This window comes from Punica granatum, chromosome 8 (assembly GCF_007655135.1).
Source record: "Punica granatum isolate Tunisia-2019 chromosome 8, ASM765513v2, whole genome shotgun sequence".
Classification (NCBI taxonomy): domain Eukaryota; kingdom Viridiplantae; phylum Streptophyta; class Magnoliopsida; order Myrtales; family Lythraceae; genus Punica; species Punica granatum.
In genome coordinates, this window is record NC_045134.1 from 13,783,113 (window position 1) to 13,805,383 (window position 22,271).

General features: G+C 38.7%; 3 protein-coding genes across 6 annotated transcripts; 2 read left to right on the forward strand and 1 right to left on the reverse strand.

The window, feature by feature from the left end:
- Positions 1-593: 593 nt before the first annotated feature.
- On the forward strand, positions 594-1,786 carry LOC116187239 (ethylene-responsive transcription factor ERF014). Its single transcript, XM_031515891.1, has one exon. The coding sequence runs from the start codon at positions 770-772 to the stop codon at positions 1,499-1,501; it is 732 nt and encodes a 243-aa protein (XP_031371751.1). The 5' UTR covers positions 594-769; the 3' UTR covers positions 1,502-1,786.
- A 7,706-nt stretch (positions 1,787-9,492) lies between these two features.
- LOC116188483 (prolyl-tRNA synthetase associated domain-containing protein 1) lies at positions 9,493-14,296 on the forward strand. 2 transcript variants are annotated; one of them, XM_031517870.1, is made up of 13 exons: positions 9,493-9,654; positions 9,746-9,865; positions 11,174-11,233; positions 11,323-11,376; positions 11,509-11,569; positions 11,718-11,794; positions 11,891-11,940; positions 12,373-12,455; positions 12,890-12,960; positions 13,039-13,195; positions 13,531-13,673; positions 13,750-13,848; positions 14,034-14,296. In XM_031517870.1, exons 2-13 carry the CDS (start codon positions 9,827-9,829, stop codon positions 14,103-14,105), a joined length of 966 nt encoding a protein of 321 aa, XP_031373730.1. In that variant the 5' UTR covers positions 9,493-9,654; positions 9,746-9,826; the 3' UTR covers positions 14,106-14,296. The 2 variants fall into 2 exon arrangements, with proteins under 2 accessions (XP_031373730.1, XP_031373731.1); XM_031517871.1 differs by having other exon boundaries at positions 9,500-9,660.
- Positions 14,297-14,364: 68 nt separating this feature from the next.
- LOC116188481 (E3 ubiquitin-protein ligase RZF1) lies at positions 14,365-15,952 on the reverse strand. 3 transcript variants are annotated; one of them, XM_031517866.1, is made up of 2 exons: positions 14,953-15,952; positions 14,365-14,602 (listed from the first exon to the last, which is right to left on the reverse strand). In XM_031517866.1, the coding sequence occupies exons 1-2, from the start codon at positions 15,938-15,940 to the stop codon at positions 14,565-14,567; spliced, it is 1,026 nt and encodes a 341-aa protein (XP_031373726.1). In that variant the 5' UTR covers positions 15,941-15,952; the 3' UTR covers positions 14,365-14,564. The 3 variants fall into 3 exon arrangements, with proteins under 3 accessions (XP_031373726.1, XP_031373729.1, XP_031373727.1); XM_031517869.1 differs by having other exon boundaries at positions 14,365-14,651; XM_031517867.1 differs by having other exon boundaries at positions 14,365-14,654.
- Between the last annotated feature and the right edge of the window lie 6,319 nt (positions 15,953-22,271).

The window sequence follows — 22,271 nt, forward strand, 5'->3', positions numbered from 1 at the left end:
AATCAAACACACTATAAAACTCACCATAATAATAGAAGAAACATGAAGTGGAACCAGCGGCCCGAGGCAGCTGAATGCAGTATACAATCTATCCATACTTGTCAAAAACATGAAGTATACCCAAAAAAAAATAAAATGGAAATGTCTTTCTAGGCCGAGGTTCCATTTATATTCAGCATCTTACACAAATTGAGGGGAAAAAATACTGCCAAGCATATCATAGGTAGAGTGAAGCTGACATTCGAAAAACCGTAAGTTTCAATCTATAAACTGAATATACCTCGTCGGCTCGTCAAAAAAGAAACTATCAGTCGCTCAATATCAAGGAATTCCATTTGATGGTTGTATGCGTTGTATTTTACACCTTGTTAAAGTTCCCTAAAGGCATGAATGACTTGCTTTTGATTTATCCGAGAAGGGTGAACTAATTGAGATGCGCAAACTAATTCAGACATAACCTCACTGCATATGCAAAATACAAAAACTGTTTTACTTTTGAAAATTGACCAAGAAGGGAAAAGGGAAGCTGCCTACATGTTTCTCTTTCCCATGCCTGCCTTCTTTCCCTCTTCATCCCGCAGTATCTATAAATATGCCATCAACTTCCTCTCTCAAACGTTCATGTAGTCATCCCCAATCTCCCAAATATTACATTGCTTCTCTTCAATTTCAGACCAAAAGAAGAAACAAAACATCACTTACACACACTCCCAAAGAGACTCCAAACCCTTCCCTTCTCATTATAACTTCAACGCTCACAGGCTTAACTATGGTGAAGTCTGAGCAGAAAATCCAGTCATCAAAGCTACACCCGACTTCTCCTACTGCGTCATCCGAGGCTTCACCGTCCTCTGTTAATAAGAATATGAAGAAGAAGTACAAGGGTGTGAGGATGAGGAGCTGGGGATCATGGGTGTCGGAGATCCGAGCACCGAATCAGAAAACCCGAATCTGGCTCGGGTCCTACTCCACCCCTGAAGCAGCCGCCCGAGCTTACGACGCCGCGCTCCTCTGCATCAAGGGTTCCTCCGCCAGCTCAAGCCTCAACTTCCCGATCTCTTCTGCCTCGTACTATGGCATTCCCCACGATGGCAACCCCCTGATGTCCCCGAAATCCATTCAGAGAGTGGCAGCTGCTGCTGCTGCTGCAGCCACTGGTGGCAGTGCAAAGGCATTGGGAGGGGCTGCCCCACCTTTGGCACCACCTCCACCGCCTTCCCTCTCTCCGTCCATCGCCGACTCCTCCCCGTCAATGTCTTACTCTTCACCATCGGATCAGCACGATGATGAGGTTTCACCAGCTTGTGGCTATGATCCATTCTGGGGAAGCCACAAGAGCGAACCGACGAGCGCCATGGACTCATGGTGCAAGTTGGAGTCGCCAAAGTACGTTGATCTAATGGTCAATGGAGCAGCATTAGATACCGCTATCGCTACCAATTTCTTGATGGATGATTTCTTCAATGAAGAAGGCGATATTCGGCTGTGGAGCTTCTGCTGATACGAAAATTTTAGTTTACACAAAATATTTATTATTAAATTTTCTCGGTAATTTGTTCATTGATATTCAGGAAATTACTGACAGCGGCCGAAGGTGTATTTTATAGTGAAATTAATTTTATTATTATTGTAGGAGAAAACCCACATGGGTAGAGACATTTTTTGGACTCTCCCATGTGAGTTCATGACACTGATGTCGAACTTCTGTATGATTTTCCCACAAATTGTGTCATATCTCAAATTCCATTTTGGAAATCAATAAGGCCAAAAAAAATTTATATTTTTCTTTTTGTTAATTATATCTTGTAAGCTTCTAATTGTATCTTGTCCATCGAATCATCATACTAGTAATGAATTCTGTCTTCCACCTAAGGAACGGTTCTCATCACTATATACTGCTAGATCTCAACTTTTATGATTAGATAGATTCATATGACAAGAAAGTTTTTCTTTTTCCTTTTTTTTTCCGGTGGGCATATCATAAAAAGTTATATGACGATATATAATAAGTCTATAGTTGTCCTTTAAGAACTTACTAGCTATTTTTATGATTAGATTCATATCATAAGAAGTTATCTAAAGGTATATAATAGGTCTATAGTTGTCCTTTAAGAACTTTCTTAGTAGCTAGCTCCCTTGGCAGGAGAAAAAATAATAATATAAAGGGAAAATAACACCATACATCACAATATTTTTTATCATTTTCATTATGTAGCATAAAATGAAATAATTTCACATACTTCACAAAAAATTAAAATTCTTGTTCATCCCATAACATTATATCTATTCTTTCACCATATAGCATGGTTTTATGTCGATGGCTTTTTTTGGAAGGTTTTGTGGAAAATGGAACTTGAGGGAACAAAAAAAAATTAAGGGGCATCAGAGAAGAGGATGGGGATACCCTTGCTAGCCACCCATCCCCCGATCGAGGCCGCTGGCGTAGCCTGAACTGGTCGACGACCTCGATCTGAGGGTAGGTGGCCGATGGGGGGCCCCAGCCTCCAGATTTTGAAGATCCCAAGCGGCTTAAAGTTCCACTAACGAAAATGGAACTCTCGATCTCATGGTTTCGAGTTTGCCACTTCACACCTGGCCTAGTGTACCAAGACTCTTTTTTAATTGCCAAGTGAAGGCTTTGACTATGTACCAATAATTAATGTAGATGAAATTAGAGATGATTCGTTGGATTTAATCCAATTCAAGCTATGATAAAATTACGTTTAACTAATCTAGTTGGAGCAGTAAAGACACTCACCTAGAGCTAAGGACTTGCCAAGTTCGCTTAGATGGCGCATCTATATTTTGTTTCTTCAATTTGTTATAATAATTGATGATTCTGTAGATGTCTGAGGCACCTCAATTAGTCATACTAGCCAATTTTCTCTTGACGTGGGAATATTCTGGAGAAATCTTGTGTTATTTGACGCTATCGTGATGAGAAAGAAGCAATCATATTGCCAAGATAAGAAAAATTACGGGAATTATTTAAATTACTAATACTTTGTCATTGTTGCAATTCGGTTGGTGCTTTATCACTCCATATAAGGAGATAGGATTATAGAAGAAGTTTTCAATATATTTTATAACCATTTAATTGCAAATTTAAGGGTTGATTTATTGGTTTCTCCAATTCGGAGACCCCATGATGTTTGCCATTTTCTTTTCTAATGAAATATAATGGCCCAGAGCTCCATGGTTTCCGTATTCAAAGATACATGTCAGATATTTAATAGGAAGGAATATGGGGGCCGTAGAAAATTGATGCCATCTCGAATTATTTTTAATGCCTTTTGACATTTTGGTTTTTATAGAACTTGCCAACGCTCCATGTCATCTTTGAATTTTACTGTTTCAATTCTTTCAAAACATCTAGAAGTAAAATTATTCTATTTCGACGTACTATAATTTCAGGTGAGTCGTATGTCATAATTTTTACTAGTTTTAGCATAAAATCATTTTAAAATTTTCTGATCTCTCTTGGAACAATGCACTACAAAAAACTGGATATTTACTAGGGCGCCACAACCCTCAACAAAAAGCGACAAAACCGTCGAGAAAAGCTTTTTCTGAGGGTGACTGACCTTCAGGCGTCTACAAGAAAGATTGCATGGCTAAAGGATTAGCTAAGGGTCAGTGAGCGACCATCAAGAGAAACCTTATTTCCCAACGGCCACCTCCTTCAATAAGAGCATCCACTAACCTAGCGGTTGTCCACCCCTTGGGAAATGCTACTATTTGCTAAGGGTCATGGCCCTCGGGAAAAGGATCTTTTCGTGAGGGTCGCCTCTCAACGCTTAGTGAAACCGCTAGTATTTTTGTGTGAGAGCTTAACCCTTAAAAACTTTAAAAATTTTAACAGACCATGAACACAACCTAAGATATTCCGAAACTTATGTTTTTACGGCTTGTAAAAACATATGTTATTACAAGCCATGAACAAAAATATTTACCGAAAAAAACTAATGAACAAAAATGCTTGAAACCTTAAATTTCACTATATATATCATATTATATCTAAAAAGTCTTCAAAAAATATCATAATTGTCGATATATTTAAAACTTATACAATTCACATCAAAATTCATGGAATAAATATTCATCCTTACATCGCGCTATAATAGTCCATAACTTCACGATAATTCCCATTCCTCTTTTCAACCTCTTCCTCTTCCATGATAGACTGCTGGGTTCCTCAAATTGGGGGTTGTGGGCACCCCTGCTGATCACCCATGCCCGGACGGAGGTCGCCAACGTGTTTTGAGCCCGCCATAACTCAGTCCGGGGTTGGCCTAGTCAGCAAGGACAACGCCTTCTCCAACAAGCTTTTCCTTTTTTTAATTTCTTATACTTTTCTTTTGTTTTCATTATTATTATTAGGGTAAATTGAAAAAAAACCTAAATTTTATAAATCGTTTCAATTTTGTCCTAAATTTTACTTTGTAACAAAAAAAACCACATATTTTGATAATTGTCTTAGATTTGGTCTCCGTTACTATTCCGTTAATATTTCTGTTTTTATTTGCCTGCGTGGATTTTATGGGATCCACCAAATTTGCACATTTAATCATCTTCTCTTTTCTTTACAAAAATAGCGTAAGTTTTCATAAAAGTTTCAGTTTTGTTCTAGATTTTAATTTGTAATTTTTAAAAAAATACATGTCAGTACTTCGTTTTGATCCACTGGCTCCAGGAGAGACATCAACAGCATTCCTAACTACAACCCGAAAACTATTACAGAAGAAGACCCAACAAAACCTGGGTTACTATTCACAACCGGGTCAACCATGTCAACTGGACGGCCCCGGGAGCGATGCACGGAGGATCTTAGCATGAGGAAAATTCGAAATCGACAACCTAGCATGATCACAAGGAGGAAGGGCAAAAATGTCATTTTAATCATCCATCAGTGGAAAGTAACCCGACTGTGAATAGTAACCTGGGGTTTGTTGGGTCTTCTTTTGTAATAGTTTTCGGGTTGTAACCAGAAATGCTGTTGATGTTCTCTCTTGGAGCCGGTGAACCAAAATAGAGTGTTGACATGTATTTTTTAAAAATTACAAATCAAAATCTAGAACAAAACTGAAACTTTTATGAAAACTTATGTTATTTTTGTAAGAAAAGAGAAGATGATGTACAAATTTGGTGGGTCCTATAAAGTCCACGTAGGCAAATAGACGAAAATTTTAACGTAATAGTAACGGAGGCCAAATCTGAGACGATTATCAAAACATGTGGTTTTCTTTGTTACAAAGTAAAATTTATGACAAAACTGAGACGTTTTACAAAATTTAGGTTTTTTTTGTAGTTTACCCTTATTATTATTATTATTATTTTGCTAACATGGCATGATACCGTTGATACCTAAGCACGTCTGCCACTACATCAACAAATTGGATGGAAAATTAGTCGGATGACAGAAATGACAATCGAATTAAAATCCGTGATTTTATTTGTCAAAAAGAGGTTTGTGCTATTTTTAAAATAGTTACAAAAGTTTAGTCAATAACCCTTTGCAAAATTTATTATGTTATCTGAAATAGAGGATTACCTCGTTCTACCTGGCAGTAAATTTTTTTCCCCTCATTTTCTGTTTATATCTTGCTAATAAATTCTGTTTATGCTTTATTGACGATGAAGGAAAAAAACAAAGTAGACAGAAATGGGCAAGTTAGGAATTTCAAGGTATAAAATACAGGTATCTTTAAAATCGCAATACGGAGAAATTTTCACATTTTTATGGGCAATATAGATATAGATAGAACGTCATATGTGTATAAATAAGTATAAATATTTTTATTGTTTTCCTTAAAATAAGTATAGATATTTTCTTTGTTACATTTCAATAGAGAAATCTAATGATGATTTAGACATAGAGACTGGTGTAGGGTGCTTAATCTATATGAAAAGGTATATGCAACTGTATAATAAACTATTGCAATTGAAGAGATACTTCAAGGGATACAAATGCATCTTTTTCAAAGTTTAAACAACATTTTTGAGGAAATAAATGCAAAAAAATACAATATTGAGCTCTACCCTTTTATCTATCTATAATACATGTTATTAAAACGAAATGACAACATTTTGCATATATCTAATTGATGGATGATCTAATCTATGAGATTTTGATTTCATTAGCAAAATGCTCACTAAGTGAGCAGGCTTCACTTGTGCTTGGATTATGAAAGTACATTACAAGAAGTTGCTAGAATTTTCATTTTATTGTAATGGGTCATATGTTTTCCCTGCAACCGAAAAAATAAAAGTATATTACATGAAGCCATATGCATACATCAATTACACTACTAGAAGTTTTGCCATTTCCGGAGAAAAAAATCTCTCGAGAATCCATCCAAAAAGTACATTTGCCTCAGAATTTTTTTTAATAATTCCGAAGAAATTTCTCTAGAAAATTAGAAATAAGTAATAAAATATTTCCTGGGAAAGTTCTCTCAGTTTTCGGGGCTGTGGAAGGTTATAACTTATATACCAAAATTGTATCGTAGTTGGGGAAAAAAAAAATCTCTATTGCACATGATATTTCCTTCTAGTATCGACTTAAGGTCGTCATGGGTATCCATGCTTTATTGTCCCTTACAATGGATATGGTCTCCTGAATTTCTCTGTGTGTGCTATAAAACCATACATTGTTATGATTGCCTTAGCTAAGGTAGGATTCTTTGAACTGACCAGGAGTGCATGCATATGACTGGGACCATTTGACAACTTTTGACCATTTCTTTTTCTTTCCCTCAGATTATGGCCCCACCCATGACCATGATATATTTAAATGTGTCAACTTTTTATGATAAAACTACACGTAAGAACATTTCATGTGATCTCATGTGGGATCTATCGATCTTCTTCTATAATATACTTGTCCAGAAACCTAGAAAAGTTCATCAGAATGAAACCAAAAACAAAAGAGGGGGAAATAACAAAAGAAGGAAAGAAACATATACTTGTCATTTCCTTTTCAATTATAAAAGAGGTATCAAAACTCATATAATGAAAAAGAAATCCTATATAATTAATAAAGAGATACGGGTAGTCCTAATATGTATCAAATCTACAACCTCTAGATCAACCGGCAATGGCATAGGTCACCGCGCTACACATTCTTTTGATATATTTTGTAATTTCTTATTTATGATTGTGAGTAGGGGTGTAAACGAGCTGAGCTGAGCTGAGTCGAGCCAAGTCGAGCCAAGTCGAGCCCGAATGTACAAGGTTCAAGTTTGGGCTTGTCAAACTTTTCCTATGTTCAAGCTTGGGCTTGAGCTTGATCGAGCCTGAAAGCCCAAGCTTGAGCTCAGTGCGTCAGACAAATCAAAGGCTTGGGCTCAGCTTGTAGAAGGTTTGGTCAATGGGCCAAGTTTAGTAGAAAAGTCAGGCCGGGTCAAGCTCGGCTCAGACTCGAGCTCGAGCTCAGGTTGAGCTAATGCTTGAGTTTGGCTCATTTAGGCTCGGACAAAAAAAAAAAAAGAAGACTATAAACTAAATTTTAAAACAACAAATACTTCAAAAAAATATAATCCAAAATTATTGATTACAACTAGACAGTGGACTTAGCGGATAGTGTAGTGAAAGATTCTTGTAACTATCAATATCAATTTTGCACTCTGAGAATATGATCACATCGTGAATCGACAAACAGAGAGATAGAAGAGTTAAGCTCACCAGAGAGAGTGAGATGGAGTGCATGTTTGTAAAAGTGGAGATCATTAAGCTCCCAATGAGGTGTATTCGATGTATATAAAATATATGCCAAATTTTTGTATCAACACCACCCCTTCCTTTTCATCCCAATTACTCAATCCATACATACCGGTAGAGTTCTCGGTTGTGTGGGGTCTTGATGTAGGACTTAGTGCAAGATTGCTTCTAGTACTTGGCCCTCATCCGCTAGAACATTTTGACAGTTGGGTGCCGGTGAACTTGGACACGAGGGACCTGTTCATCTTCTCGAAAGTCGACAGGTCGATCTTTGTGGTTGAGGAGGAGAAGCAATTATTCATGGATTTGTAGAAGCTCTTGAGGTGCAATGATCTCATTCTCCTCCCTAAAGATCCTCTTGGTCCACAGCTTGCAGTCGCCATTGGTGGAGGGCGGAGCCTATCGTGGTGTTCCCCATCATTGTTGTTGTCAATGGAGGGGTTGGAGGAGGGTAGGGCCCACTATGCCGCTGAAAGGTGGGGCGGAGCCTCGCCGACATTGGGGTGGACTTGGCCGCGAGATGGGAAGTCGGAAGATGTGAAATTAACATGTACGAAAAATGTTTTGATTGTCGTTCAATTTTTAGCTTGAAACTAGGCATTATGATGGCGCTTCGTTGCGGTTCCAAAAACTGTCTCATATGACTTGTTATGATAAAATCTTAGACATTTTTCTTTCAAATGATGTAATTGGAATTTCCTTCTCTCGACTCGTTACTGATGTTCCTTAGCTAAATTAATGATATGAACAGGGAAGGATCGAGGGGGGCTAGGGGTAGCAGTTGCCTCATAAAATTTTTATGCCTTAAAGAAATTTACGCATAGTCATTCAAATATTAATGAAATTTCTTATATTTGTTTTCCTAATTCAGGAAAACTATCATATAGTTCGTCCCCTTAAGAATCTCGCCCTCCCAAAACTAAACCCTTAGGATATGTAACTTTTCTTTAAAAAAAAAATGATAAAATCTAAAGGTAATGTGTTTGGAATGTTTATTGGTCCACTCCCAAGAGTGGGAGAAGGTTTTCCAATCGTAACCTAAACTTTGAAAGAAAGTCATAGATATCCTAATTTACATATATAGTATTTATAATACCACATTTCTTCTTCTTCTTTTGAAAAATGTTGGGGAAATTTTATTTTTCTAGAAATAATTGATTGAGTATAATGACTGGATCATTTATCTCGACGGGTCGACCTCAATTACTTACTATTTTGATCAGGTTGAATTTAAAATACTAGCAACAGGAGTTAAAATGTAATTTTTTTAAAAAATATAGGAATTTTAAAAAAATAAAACAATTGCTAGGGCCTTGATCGGACAATAACCACTTGATTGTTTGTCTCGAACAATTGACTAGATTATCAGCAACTTTTTTGGTCAAATGCAAAAATACTGAAAGAAAGGGAAAATTAAAAAAAATGAAAATATAAAAATTAGAATTTAGGAAAAAAAGTCGGTTTTGGTTCCAATATAGGACAATGGTTTTAATTTAATTTATTTATAGATAGATAGAAGATTTGAAAGGATTCGTTTTTCTTTTTCTTTTTTACCTTGAAATAATTTCAATTTCAGGGGGGAACAAAGATAAAGCGATTATATTTACTCTTTCCAGAAAGAAGGAAAAAAAAGAAAAGAAAAAGGGACCACCCGTTGTGCGCAATGTTAGGTCTGCTATTGGGCCTAATATGAGTCGGCCCAAGCTAAGAAGAAGTTGAGCCCACGGCCCAGTCATGAGTCCCAACTGGACCACCGCAGTTTCATGCGACAGGGGAAACAGATGAAAGAGAGCCTCCGGCGCGGCGTAATTGACATTCTTTCCAATCACTTTCGCTTCTTTCTGCTGTCGTCGTCGACGTCTCTGTGTGAAGGCGGCTGAAGGGGGTCCCCGGCCGCTGCACCCACCGCGTCATCCTGCCGGAGGATTGCAAGAGGTGACGGTATTGGTTTCGGGTCTGAAACTCCTGTTGATTCCTTGGCGGATTGGTCACTGGATTGAATTTTGTCGCCTGATGGTCCATGCAGGAGTGTAATACTGCTCTTAATCTGACTACCTCAACTGCCTCCGATCGTCTCCCACTTTATCTCCGTTCCCTGCTTGAAGTGATGGGCTATACAAGGGAACAATTGCTAGCTCATTTACAGGTTCTTGAATATTTCTCTGGCTGTTCCTCTCTTTGTCGTTGTAATGGTGGGCGTCATCGGCTGTGAATATTGTTGGTCGAGAAACTGAGGGCCGTTGCAAGTTGCGATCTTTGTTTCGTTTGTTTTCCTTGTTCGGGCTTCAACGAGGTATAGAAGCTGATGAGAAACTATATTGGTTAGCTTTGCAATGATGGGTGTTGAAAAGATATAGATTGCATAGTCTGAAAGCATCCTTCCCCAAGCTCTTTCTTGTATCACTGGTGGAAATGGCTTGGGTTCGGCTCTATGTATTGAAAAATTTAAGCAGCTGACCATCTAAAGATCCCTTGATTCATCCCAATGCATTCCCGTGGGTGTCAGCCTCGGGCCTTTCGTGAGGGTAGTGGAAAATTTAATGGGATTCACAGAGCAATTTTACTTAGCTATTTGGTGGCAGTTTAGTGGTAATTTTGGGTTTCCTTCTGCGTTTTCAAGGCAGTTTAGGGTTCTGCAGTTCCTAGGGACTTTGAGATGCTCGATGATTTTAGGACTAGTGGTGGTTTTGTAAATCTGGGGCTACTGGGAAGTTCTTGGAGTTGGTTTCGAGGTTCTGGGATTTTCATGCCTAGTTTGACACTATTTATCTGATTTGGATGAAGAGAGCAATAAATTTAATGTTTTGGAGAACTTAAAGCATTTTTCTGGAACAAAATCTGATATTCATATCATACCTTGACAATAATCACCTGACCATGTAATGGGCATCTAAGATTTGTCCGAACGATTACAGTTTTTTAAGATGATACTAGATTGACCTTCTTGCCATGTATGTCTTGTGTTACTATTGCCTGTGAATGTTATCTGCGCAGGACTGTGGCCCTTCTGTTTGTTTATACAATTTATGAAATTTTGAACTTGTCAAAGTCTTGGTGTATGAGTATGGGTGTGTCTTGAAAAACTTAATAGATGAAGTGCTCATTTAAAAGATTGTTAGAAAGAAATAAACATGGAAGAATGGGAGGGAGGAAAATAAGAGCTGGAGAATATATTAAAAGAGGTTTAGTTGTCTATTATTACTTGGATCGGGAGGGAGGAAATTATGAGCTGGAGGATATATTAAAAGAGGCTTAGTTGTCTATAATTACTTGGGTTATTTATTTTTAAGTACTAACTAAATTTCTTTTGGAGGTCCCTGCACCATTTCCTTCTTCCTTCTTTTCTCCTCTGGATAAGAAAGCTTCTTCCGACCTCTAGCTAAAGCCAAAGTAGTCAACTTATTAAGGTCCATGATATGTCCAATTTATCGTATGTCTGCTGTTCTCTTTGCAGGAGCTTCGAATTAATTTTACCAAGTATGATCACCCTGTTGTTTTGACAGTTGAAGCTCAGGTAAGAAGCTAGATTCTGAAAATCTAATTGTGCCATCTTAACTTCTTTGAGTGGTGAATGAAATTTAAAGGGAAGGTATGTGTTGTCAGGCAAAATATGTTGGAGATGTCGGTAGTGCACTCAGTAAAAACTTGTTCCTGAAGGTATGTTTCCTAATGAGGAAGAGGCAGACTCCCATCTCCCACTTTGTTCTAGCCTTCCTTTAAAAAAAATATTTATTTCTTTGGATTCTAGTGTATTCACTGGTAAATACTTACAGTTGCTTGTATATGCAGGACAAGAAACACAGATATTATATTATCTCTGCCCTGCCAGAGACAAAAGTAGATCTGAAAGGTAATACATTTTATTCACCGGTTTCTCATTATTGATTTTGTTGGTGTAAAAAATCCATTTCATATGTTAATGGCCGCATTGCCTCATTACCAAGCATGGTTACATCTATGAGATGTTCATAGTGATTTGTGGCTTTGAAGTTGAGCAGTTCTTTCTCAGAGACTTGGTCTGGGCAAAGGTGGTCTGAGAATGGCACCTGAAGAGGCACTGGGTGAGATTCTGCAGGTTGGTTTTTCTCCTTGATCATTTCCCTTATTATTTAGCTTTGTGCAGAATCAGTGTAAACAGCTTTCCTCAAATCAATTCCCCTCTTTTGTCAAGGTACCACTGGGCTGTGTCACACCTTTTGCCCTGGCAAATGAATCTGCAAGGTATTTCTTCTAGAAATATTGTTATTTTCTAATTTTGAGTCATCTCATCGACCAGCTGGTACAGTTTCTAGCCTCTGATGAAATTTTAGTTTTTATACCGTTATATATACATAGGCTGCTTACATGAGAACTGCATTACAATACTAAGTTTCTGCAGCCTTTTCTGTTCAGACACTGCCTACTTAAGATACTTATTGCTGATTCTTTTATCATTGACTCTAAAGCTACTTTGGAGACTTGTTTACAATGGGGGAAAAAGTTGGTAATGTATGATAAATGTTTTGTACTATGTAAACTTCATAATAAAGCATAACAGTACCTACTTGTCATTTATATTTAAACTTCATAGTATAGTTGGCTATATACGATTTTTGGCATATAATATTTTGTCAAACATATGTACCTAGTTATTTATATCTCTCTTTGGAACAGGAATGTCTCTTTGATTCTTGATCAAGGTTTTAAGTCCCAGGAGAGCTGCATCTTTCACCCACTGGCGAATGACACTTCAATCTGTAAGCAATGTTTCTTTCTCTGCCCTTCAAATTTTCACAAATTGATATTCAGAGTCCATTTTTCCTCAGAACACTGAGATAGTCTTCTGCTTTGGAGGAATTCTTATGTGACCATTTAGATCTTCATGTTGATAAGAAATAACCAAAAAGACTGCAGAAATTGTGGAGTTTGCCCTAGAAGCATATATATAGTGGTGTGTAGACTTTCCTTAATATATGGATTTTATTGGTTTTTCCTCACTGCAGTGCCATGAGGAAATATCATTTATAGATTTTCTTTTCTTAATATTTTAAGATTATTCACAGGCTGAAGTATATATGCAGTTATATCCTATAATTTTATATTGTTTCCACCAATGCTCATATATTCTTTTGATACACTGTGTTTCATCACACTACAATTTCACGATCCTACTTTGTCACATGGCTTCCAGCTCTTCAGGCAAAGGATCTCAACAAGTACCTCATGTCCATTGGGAGAGAACCCGCATATGTTGACTTGGAGGTAATCAGAAGTCAAGGTTTTCTTTTGTGGATAAGGGAGTACCTGTGACAGTATCATTTGATTTCGGATCTCCTGCAGGCTAACCCCAGAGTAGGGAAGGACCAGCCTCCAGATTTAGCTGCTCTTGTTCCATCTGAAAGCATAGATCTTCCAGATTCTACAGAGAAGATAGGTTCATTGGAAAGTCTGCCTCAGCATCATATCCCTGCAGACCCTAAACCTAAAGAAGTGAAAGGTAACATCTTGGGTCCAATTCCTAATTTACTACGCATTACATTTAGCTACCTGTCATTACTCTTTTCGTATAAAACAGAATAATTTTGGTAATTGTATAGAGCTGATGATTACTTTTCTCGTTAGGTTAGACATTATAGTCTGGGAAGTGTTATTGCTCTTCAATTATGTTAAAGTCAAAATGTGTACGGATTCGGTGACATTAAATTCAGAACAAGCATAATGTTATGAAAACTGTAGAAACTGCATCATCATTTTGAATCCTTTTGTCTCTGGGTAATGATCAAGTTCTTGTTGATGGGTTTAACTCGTAACACGTTGTGTTTAATGGTGTAGCCAAACCAACGAAGGCTCCAGCTAAAGTGGAAAAAGCCAAGGACAAATCATTGGTTGGGTCTATACCGCCCGTTCCATTCTCTGATGCTGGCCAGTTTGTGGAAGAAATTCTTGACAAGACATCAGCCCTGTTACTTGCGGAGGTAACTTGTATTCTTCTTCTCTTTAACACGATCTAATGGGACCGATGAATGTGAGTTAATAAATCAATTGGTGCAGATCACAGGAGATTCAATCAAGCAACATGGAGAACAGCTGGGGTCTGTGGTTTCAAAAACTATCAGGAAACATCTTAGTGCAGAGTTGAAGAATCTTGCTGTAAGCATTTTCATCTCTATACCTCCTCTATGATCACGGCATTTCATAGCTTGCACACTGTGTGGTTCGCTGAATTTGGCTGCATATTCACGAGTTCACGATGAGAGACGGGTCTTGTGAGCTAGTCCTTATTACCGTGGTTGATGAACCTGTATTATTGTATGACGCATTTATGTTTGTTGCAGGTAATGTTCAAGAACACAGCTTATACGGAAGGTTTCTCTGCAGGAATCCACTACCAACCCAAGCGGGTGTGAGCTACTTGCAATTGGTCCATCGATTAACATACCATCGTCATTGTTATTGTGGTTTCTGGATGTTATTTATAGAAAGCTAATCGGCAATTGAGGTACTATTTTTCGATAATTTGGATATTTATTACGGATTGAAGTTATTCTCATGTTTGATCGAGTTGTCAGTTAAATAACTGATTCAGTTTCTGATCTTCCTCCATTGTGTCCTGCTTCATGCGCTGCTGCTGCTTCATTAGTTTAAATACTGGAACAACAATTATGATGAATCACAACTCGGATTGATGTGATTTTATTGAAGATTTCTTGTTACAGATAAACTTTGAACACAATCTTGATTGAAATGGAAAGTTGCAGGAAAAAGATTAGAGTTTGGCATATAGTCTCTGGTATGCGTTGAAGGTTACGAGGTTGGAAACTGATCTTGGCCATACTTTGTGATTTCACGGGCTTGAGTTCTCTTTCTTAATGTTGATTCCTGGTCCTAGTCATTAATGTGCCTCCTGCCAGATTATGAGATTTATAGAATAGAGCATGAATTCCACCAATGAGCTGCTGGGAAAATTAGAGTGGCAGAAAGAAAAAGAGAGTAATTATAAATCCAGTATAAAGAGTAAAACAAAAAATTACTAAAATAGGGTAAAAAATGACAATGTATTTAGCAAATTGTATAATGCTAATGCCTTTTTTATTGAAATCGATAAATCTGAAGCAAATCTTTTTCCTCTTTAGCTCTTAGATGATACAATTTACATATCTCCTGCATTTTATCAGGAGGAAATACAATTTTGGGATATTTACTATGTACTTGGATAGCATATGCACCGTATGCATAAATTTTAATAGTTCTCACCGGCCCGAGGATGGACTTGTTGATGACGGGTTCGGAATGGCCATAGGTTCCTCCTCCTCATCCATCGGTTGCACCGTCCTCCATCCTGTGAGTCTGAGTCACCATCATGAGAATCAGAACTTGATGTGACCGGCACCTCCTTCCGGCAGACTGGGCAGGAATTATGGAGCCTTAGCCATGGGATGATGCATTCAGAGTGATAGATATGATTGCAGGGCAATTCCCTTGCTTCGCCCCCTACCTTGAACTCTTCCTTGCACACGGGGCAACAATCGGAGTCGTTTTTAAGATGTCCTTCATTGATCTTGACGATCGGAATTGCATTTATCACCGAGTCGGGGGCTGGAGGGGGCCCAGGCCGGTCATTTTGTGTAAGTTCTTCTATAAGCTCATTTAGGCCTGGCCCTGTGAAGTATTCTCTTGGGTCGATTCCCGCTAGCGTCATGTTTCTTGTTCTTGGTGGCGGTATAATTGGTCGAAAAGGATCGATGGGTCTAAGAACTATCCAAGTTCTCGGTCTAGCAGGAATGTCGGATTCCGCGTCTAAGTCTTCTCCTCTGTCGAGACTACGGTTTCTCCTATGTCCGCGCCTCCGCCGGGACCCTGATATCTCACTTTCTATGTTAGTACGGTCCCTCCCAGCTTCCACATTGATCTCTCGCCTTGTGGAGCGAGGTCGGTCCTCAAGCTCAGGCTGAGGGTCTTCAGGAACGAAGCTCAACCGTCGAATAGGAGGATCGAGGATGAGAGAGAGCGCCTCGAGCAGACGGGCTTCTGGGGAGGGATCAAACTGGGTGAAATCGACCACGAGCCTAGGCCTGGTATAATCTATCTCGACCAGGAACTGCCCGTGACACCTAGGGCAGGCGAGCTCGGATGGGTTTCCTACGGCGACCCTCACAGTGCGGTGGCAGTGATAGCACCAATAGAGCTGGAAGCTCGTATCCGAGGCATCGCGAGACGGAACACGAGGCAGGCTCGAGGACATGTTGTGGCTTATCATAGAATTTGGCCCAAGCTGTCATTATATATATGTATACGGACGCACATATACACAAGAAAGGAAGTGTGGAAGAAAAGAATGACTTTTGGTTTTTCACAAAGCAATTCTTTTTGGGAGGAATCCCTCAGAAGAAGAGCAAGGAATGTTTTTTTGTCATGGATCGATCCAATCTCAGACGTGTATTGTTATTTTTAAGTTTTAATTTTTCAAAATTTTGTAGAAGCCTCCGCAGGCTGCAAAAATGGGGCAATCACCGGACTGTAGATGCTATGCACGATGCCGAGGAATCTAGTCTTTGGGCGAACTCGAACGTAAAACCCTTTCGTATATACTCGAGCTGCAAGTTAAATAAAATTCCGTGAGCTGAATTTTTGGTAACGCAAATTTAAGATAAATAAAACGTGTAAAAAGATTATAATAATATTCTTACCTTGCAGTTATTATCCGCAATTGTTTTATAAATTAAATTATATCAGTACCATCCTACACGGCTTTCATAATAATAATTCGTATCCGCGACGATATTGACTGTTGCGGTTAAATGATATTTACTGATGCATATGGTCATTTTTTGCTCTATTTCCATACACGACACAGACATGCTTTTGCCGAAGCCCCAGCACTACAAGATACAATATGAGGGGACTTGCTAAATCGACACCTCAATGAAATTAGTCTCAATTAATAAGTTGAGAACAGTGTGACGAGTAAACAAAAGAAAAATGATGGGGACCATTAACTTCTTCCCTCTCTAATTCTAGTGGGCCTAATACGGGCTTAGTCTAAATCAAAACCATGCCACATATAATGGGCTGGGCTCTGTTTCTCGGACCCAAAACTAGTTGAGCCTAATTTAAGAGATCCGGTAAATGTATTCATCCTTCTATTTATTTCTTTCCCTTTTCTGGCATATCTGGCTTTAAACGATTTACGACATGTCGACAAGCTTACTTCCATTGGCCGTCAACGTATCGAGACCCCTATCGATCTTAGTGACGTAAACAGGGATATCCTTACCTCGTCTTTCTGCTTATTGAATTGGTGTCTTTTTAGTTTTTCAGGCATTTCAGTAACCATGGAAATCTAACTTGATTACTTAATCACATGGATAACTCAGCTGATCCATATATTATCATGAACTTGCAGATTTAGATGAGCTCTTTCGTCCCTCGATGGGTTTCTATGGAATTGATATCATTAATGAACTATTTATCGAATTATTTTTCTTCGCCGTCTTGGGAAATAACATTAGTCGTTTATAGCATCATGTTGTAATTCGACCTGAGGATGTGCAGTCATACTGCATGAACAAAAAGGATTAAATCATAATCATCCACTACATTCAACCACATATATATAATGGGTTGATGTTTACACCTATTTTTCGCATTCCATCGAAAATAGTCAAGCCGTGACGTGTGCACGGTATCTCGATGATTTTCCCGGATTTTGGAAAAACATCGGGTCGGATTGATTGGAGGAACGAAGACGGGCCGAGTTGGATTTGGGCACAAGTGTTAAGCCAAGTTATGGGGAGCCCAATTGAAGAGGGCCCGGCAAGGTGAGCCCATGATGGAAATTATATGCATAGACACATGTATATGGGCATGAATCAACAACGGCGACAGAGGAATTATTTTTCTTTGACAGCCGAGCAATCTTAAATATCAAGCATGCAATTAGTCATGCAATATCTCGTCTAATCTCGTGACATATGAGTAGGATATCTTTTCCATTTTCTATATATCTTATTTTTAGGTAGGCTAGGAGTTAGTTTCCTATTTGGATTTTATCTCCATATCGTATATTGTGGCGTATTTTATTATAATATGTTTTTAAGGGTTTCATTATATTGCCTATATATACGTGTCGTCTTGCCTGTTATTAGGTTTCGCACATCAATCAATCAAATTCGTACTTTCATTACATCTTTCGTTTATCGCACTTTACTTTGCCGTGTTTTACCTTACCCCCACTTTTGTTTATTGTACCTTATTTTTCCACACGTTTTCAATTCCCGTTCGTTTATCCTTCAACGGATTCCCTGCAAATCGAAATTATCATTGTCTTTGGAGCTTCCAAGCATCAAGACAGGACTTTATTATCCTTCGGCATCACTTGCCAAAGTCTACTTAAGTTCGAGTTCACTTGTATGGGTGAACTTGACCGGTTTTCGGTTTGGCTTTCTGAGGTTGAGTAGCTGGCCGAATATTGATTGGGCAGGCCGAGTAGCCGCTTATTCGTTTTCAGACTCGAGTTAGTGTTCGTGTGTAGGAAGTTGGTAAAGAACTCAAACGGCTAAATCCCTGAGCCGTTATCATTTGAGGAGCGAATTATTACTTGAAGTTAACCCTAGCCACCAATCAATCTCGCGGACATTTAGGCCGTGGTACATGCTTTGAATCGATGGGGGCCGGCTTGTGGCACTTCTCATATCTTGGAACTACTTCATCATATGCCTGAATCTCTCACGTATTGCTGATTAGGTTGCCGTACGATTTTGACGTAAACAATTAAACACAATGCCTCTGACATAAGAGCCTACATCATCCATGCCCGTTGGAAATAAAAACTCTCTTGAATATTTGCTGTATGTCAAGAAATTCGAATTACAAAGTCAAACATCCATTATTACTTGTGATAATGCAAAGCATTCTATGTTATTTTCAAATAATATACATAAGGAAAATTATCTTCATGTGTACCAGAAAAAATATATGTCGAGATTCTTGCTTGATATTTTTTTTTAGGGTAATCAATTCCAACACAATGCTATTAAATTAGATTCTCACGTATATTTTGCAAAAGATGGTCATGAGAGAGACAAGGGATTCAACAACAGCATTCGTTTTCTTATTGATGATGAGATATTCTGCGCTCGGAATATATCCTATACTCTTTAATTTCTCCTCTTCCTATCTCTTGTCGGGCTAATGACGCATTGTAACCCAACCAAACTGTCATAAGAATTCCCATTTATCTTTTTCCTTTAATTTTTTTTTCTTTTTTTCGATGTGTATCATGATATCAGGAAGCTTAACAGATCATGACTAATTGGCCATTCGATTCGGTTTAGTCCACTAAGGGGGTAAAGCTCTCACGGCATAAAATTTTCCCATTTACAATATTTGAACTCGAGAACTTAGTTAAGGAGACCAAAGACCGAACCGTTTAAATCAATTTATATTAGATTTTTGGTTTTTTTTCCCTTCTGGATATGGAGAGACTCGGGAAGGAAGATAGATCAATTTATTGGAATTTTGTTTGTGTAATATTTCCTCCTAAGAGCTAAGAAATTCAAAAGAGACGACTCCATTAGGTGACCAACCAATTCCCAACATCTTCCAAATAATAATCTCATCCTTCTGACCGTGAAGAAATCTTATGTCCTTAATACCGAAGATTGACTTTGCCATAGAACACATCAAGGGAGTGCTTGTTTCCCATTTCGTAAGCCCAAGAAACAAGTAAACCCAGCGAATTTGTCAATAGCGGGGTTTCCATTGATATCGTGGTTTCCATTTCAATCAAGATTGTCATGGTCCGATACATAGCATTAGCAACAAAATAAATTGTCAATTATCAATGACATTATTCATGTTGCATAGATTTCACACTTATTTCTGTAATTTACATGCAGCCTTATATATTTGTTGTCAAACTCACTTATTGTTGTAGTATTATAATCAGTGTTATCAGAATCGGACCGGACGTTGAACCGGAAGGAATATGGATTCATGGGTTTACGGGTCCAATCGAGGGTTCGATGGGTCGGACCGCACGTTTAATTAAAATATAAATTTTAGTTATATTATTAAGAAAATCGATTTATAACATTCATCAATTCAAAAAAATTACACGGTTATTCAATAATATAAATGTTTTAAATAGGACATAAACCAAATGAGAAGCATGGCTAGTGTGGTTAGTGAGTGGTGTAGAGGTAGCTAGTGAGAGGTCAGGAGGTTGAATCCTACGTCAAGCATAATAATTTTGAACATTTTTAAACACAAACAGCAAATTCAGAACCGATCGGTTCAAAGAGATTTTGCTCAAACCAACCAGTTCAATGGGTCCGACGGTCAAATATGCAATTTGGGTTTTCAAGCAGACCGGACCGGACATGGTGTATGTTCTTGGTCTGACCGGTCGAATCGGCCGGTCTGGTCCGATTCCAATAACAATAATTTTAACTAAAGACTTTGTGGATGGATTGTGTTCCACTATTCTCATTAAGGTCGTGGTGATGATGACCCCAGACCTTTGTGTGAATTGGTGTAGCTTTGAGACATTTGTGGCAGGATTTAGACCCATATGGTTATGCCACGTGAGAGTGACAATAATGACACCTAGCCCCCTTGATTAAAAAAAACAAACAAACTCATGGCCGCCATGTCTGTGGACTAATCAAAAGTTCTATCAAATTAAGAATGAAGAGGATCCGAGCAAGGAGTAAAGATTATTGGGGCAAAAAAAAAAGGCCTAGAATTCAACAGAAAAAAGTGTTAAAATAACTTATCTATTTGTATTTAACAGAGAATATAGGGTAAATTATATGAGATCTTAGCTTTCCATATATAGTTATCACACTTTAGGGATGTATAGATAGTAGTTGATGTTTTTCCGTTTCTACATCTATGTACAGTTCCTATATAATACAATATGTATCACCTTACACAGTCAAGTGATGCTTCAGCTATTCTATTGTCCTGATCTTTATGGTATCAGAGCCCGAGACATATAACTCCTATTTGGCTCACTTGCTTACGCTCATTCTCCTCTTTATCCTCTGATTAGTGATCATGGTTGACACTACATCCTCACTCACCTCTTCCTCATCCTCATCACTCATTCCCTCTTCATCCCTATCCCTCATCATTCAAACTCCTTCAACTATTCCGACAATTTCTATCAAACTCGATGGAAAAAAATACCTGTATTGGAAAGGTATAATGACACCTTTGCTTGCTTGCTACTTATGGCTTGTTGGATCACGTTGAAGGTCAGGCCATCGCCCCAAGCAAGACCATCGTTAGATCCAATGGCATTGAAGCACCCAATCCCGACTATTTGAGATGGGAGTCTATAGAAAATTTTGCCCTCACCTGTGGGATGCTTGCTATCACCGAGGCAATCGAGGTCACCATACTCACTACCAAGACGTCTCACGAGGCCTGGGAATCTCTGGCTAATACCTTCGTCAATTAGACAACCGCACAAGAAGACCTCATTGATCTGCGATGGCGTGATTTGAAGAAGGGCTCTCAATTGTTGGCCACTTTTATCAACTTTGTGAAGGAACACGCCCTTAGCTATGCTCAGATCGGGAAACCAAAGATCACGACCGAGATTAATCGGCGTATTCACACTGGGCTTGGTCATGAATGGGAGCCGATCATGGTTGTTAGAATCATGATTTAACTCGTAGAATCGTATGATTATACGATTCAAGGGGTGACTAGCCATTTCGATTCCATGGCTGGGATCATAATGGTAGGATCGTGGCTGAATCGGGAGGAAACTCGTGGAGTCATAGAATCAGGCCGAATTTGGGATTCTATCTCCAACCAAAGTCGGGTCGAAGCCAGCCCATTGAGCAGCCCAACCCTCTGTGTCTAGACCAAAGTCGGGCTGAAGCTTAGCCCATAGAGTAGCCCAACCCTTTTTTTTCCTCTTCTTCTTCAATATGTCAACTTTGTGCTTTAGAGTTCAATTCTATCGTTGCCCTAAGCTGCTTCTTCTCTTATTACTTTGCAATTTGTTGCCCCCAACTTGCTTATTCTCCTATTGCTTTGCTTCTCCCTCCGATTGATTTGCTTCTTGTTGTTGCTCAGTTCTGCTCTCCGCTCGAGCTGCTGCCCAAGCTGCTGTCCGAGGCTAACAGAGGTACTACTCCAATTCATCTTACTTTGTTTCTCCCTCCGATTGCTTTGCTTCTTGTTGTTGCTGTTTCTGTTCAAATCTCCACTCGAGCTGCTGTCCGAGGCTGACAGAGGTATTGCTCCGGTTCTTTTTGCTTTGCTTCTTCGAGCTTCCTCTTACCCGAGTTGCTACTCTGCGTCTTCGAGCTTTCTCTAGCCCAAGTGCTCATCTTCATGCTTTCTCCGACTGCCCAAGCTAGAAACTACTGCTCTACTCTACTTTCTCTGACTGGCAATTAGCCGAGACTAATAAACCATCACAGAGGTACTGCTCTGCTTCAATTTTTTTATACCAAAATCTTCTAATGGCCGAGATTTTAAGAACACCACAGATTCATACATTTCATTTTCTGAAGCCAAATAACATGATTAATCCATTTTTTTACCATCAATCC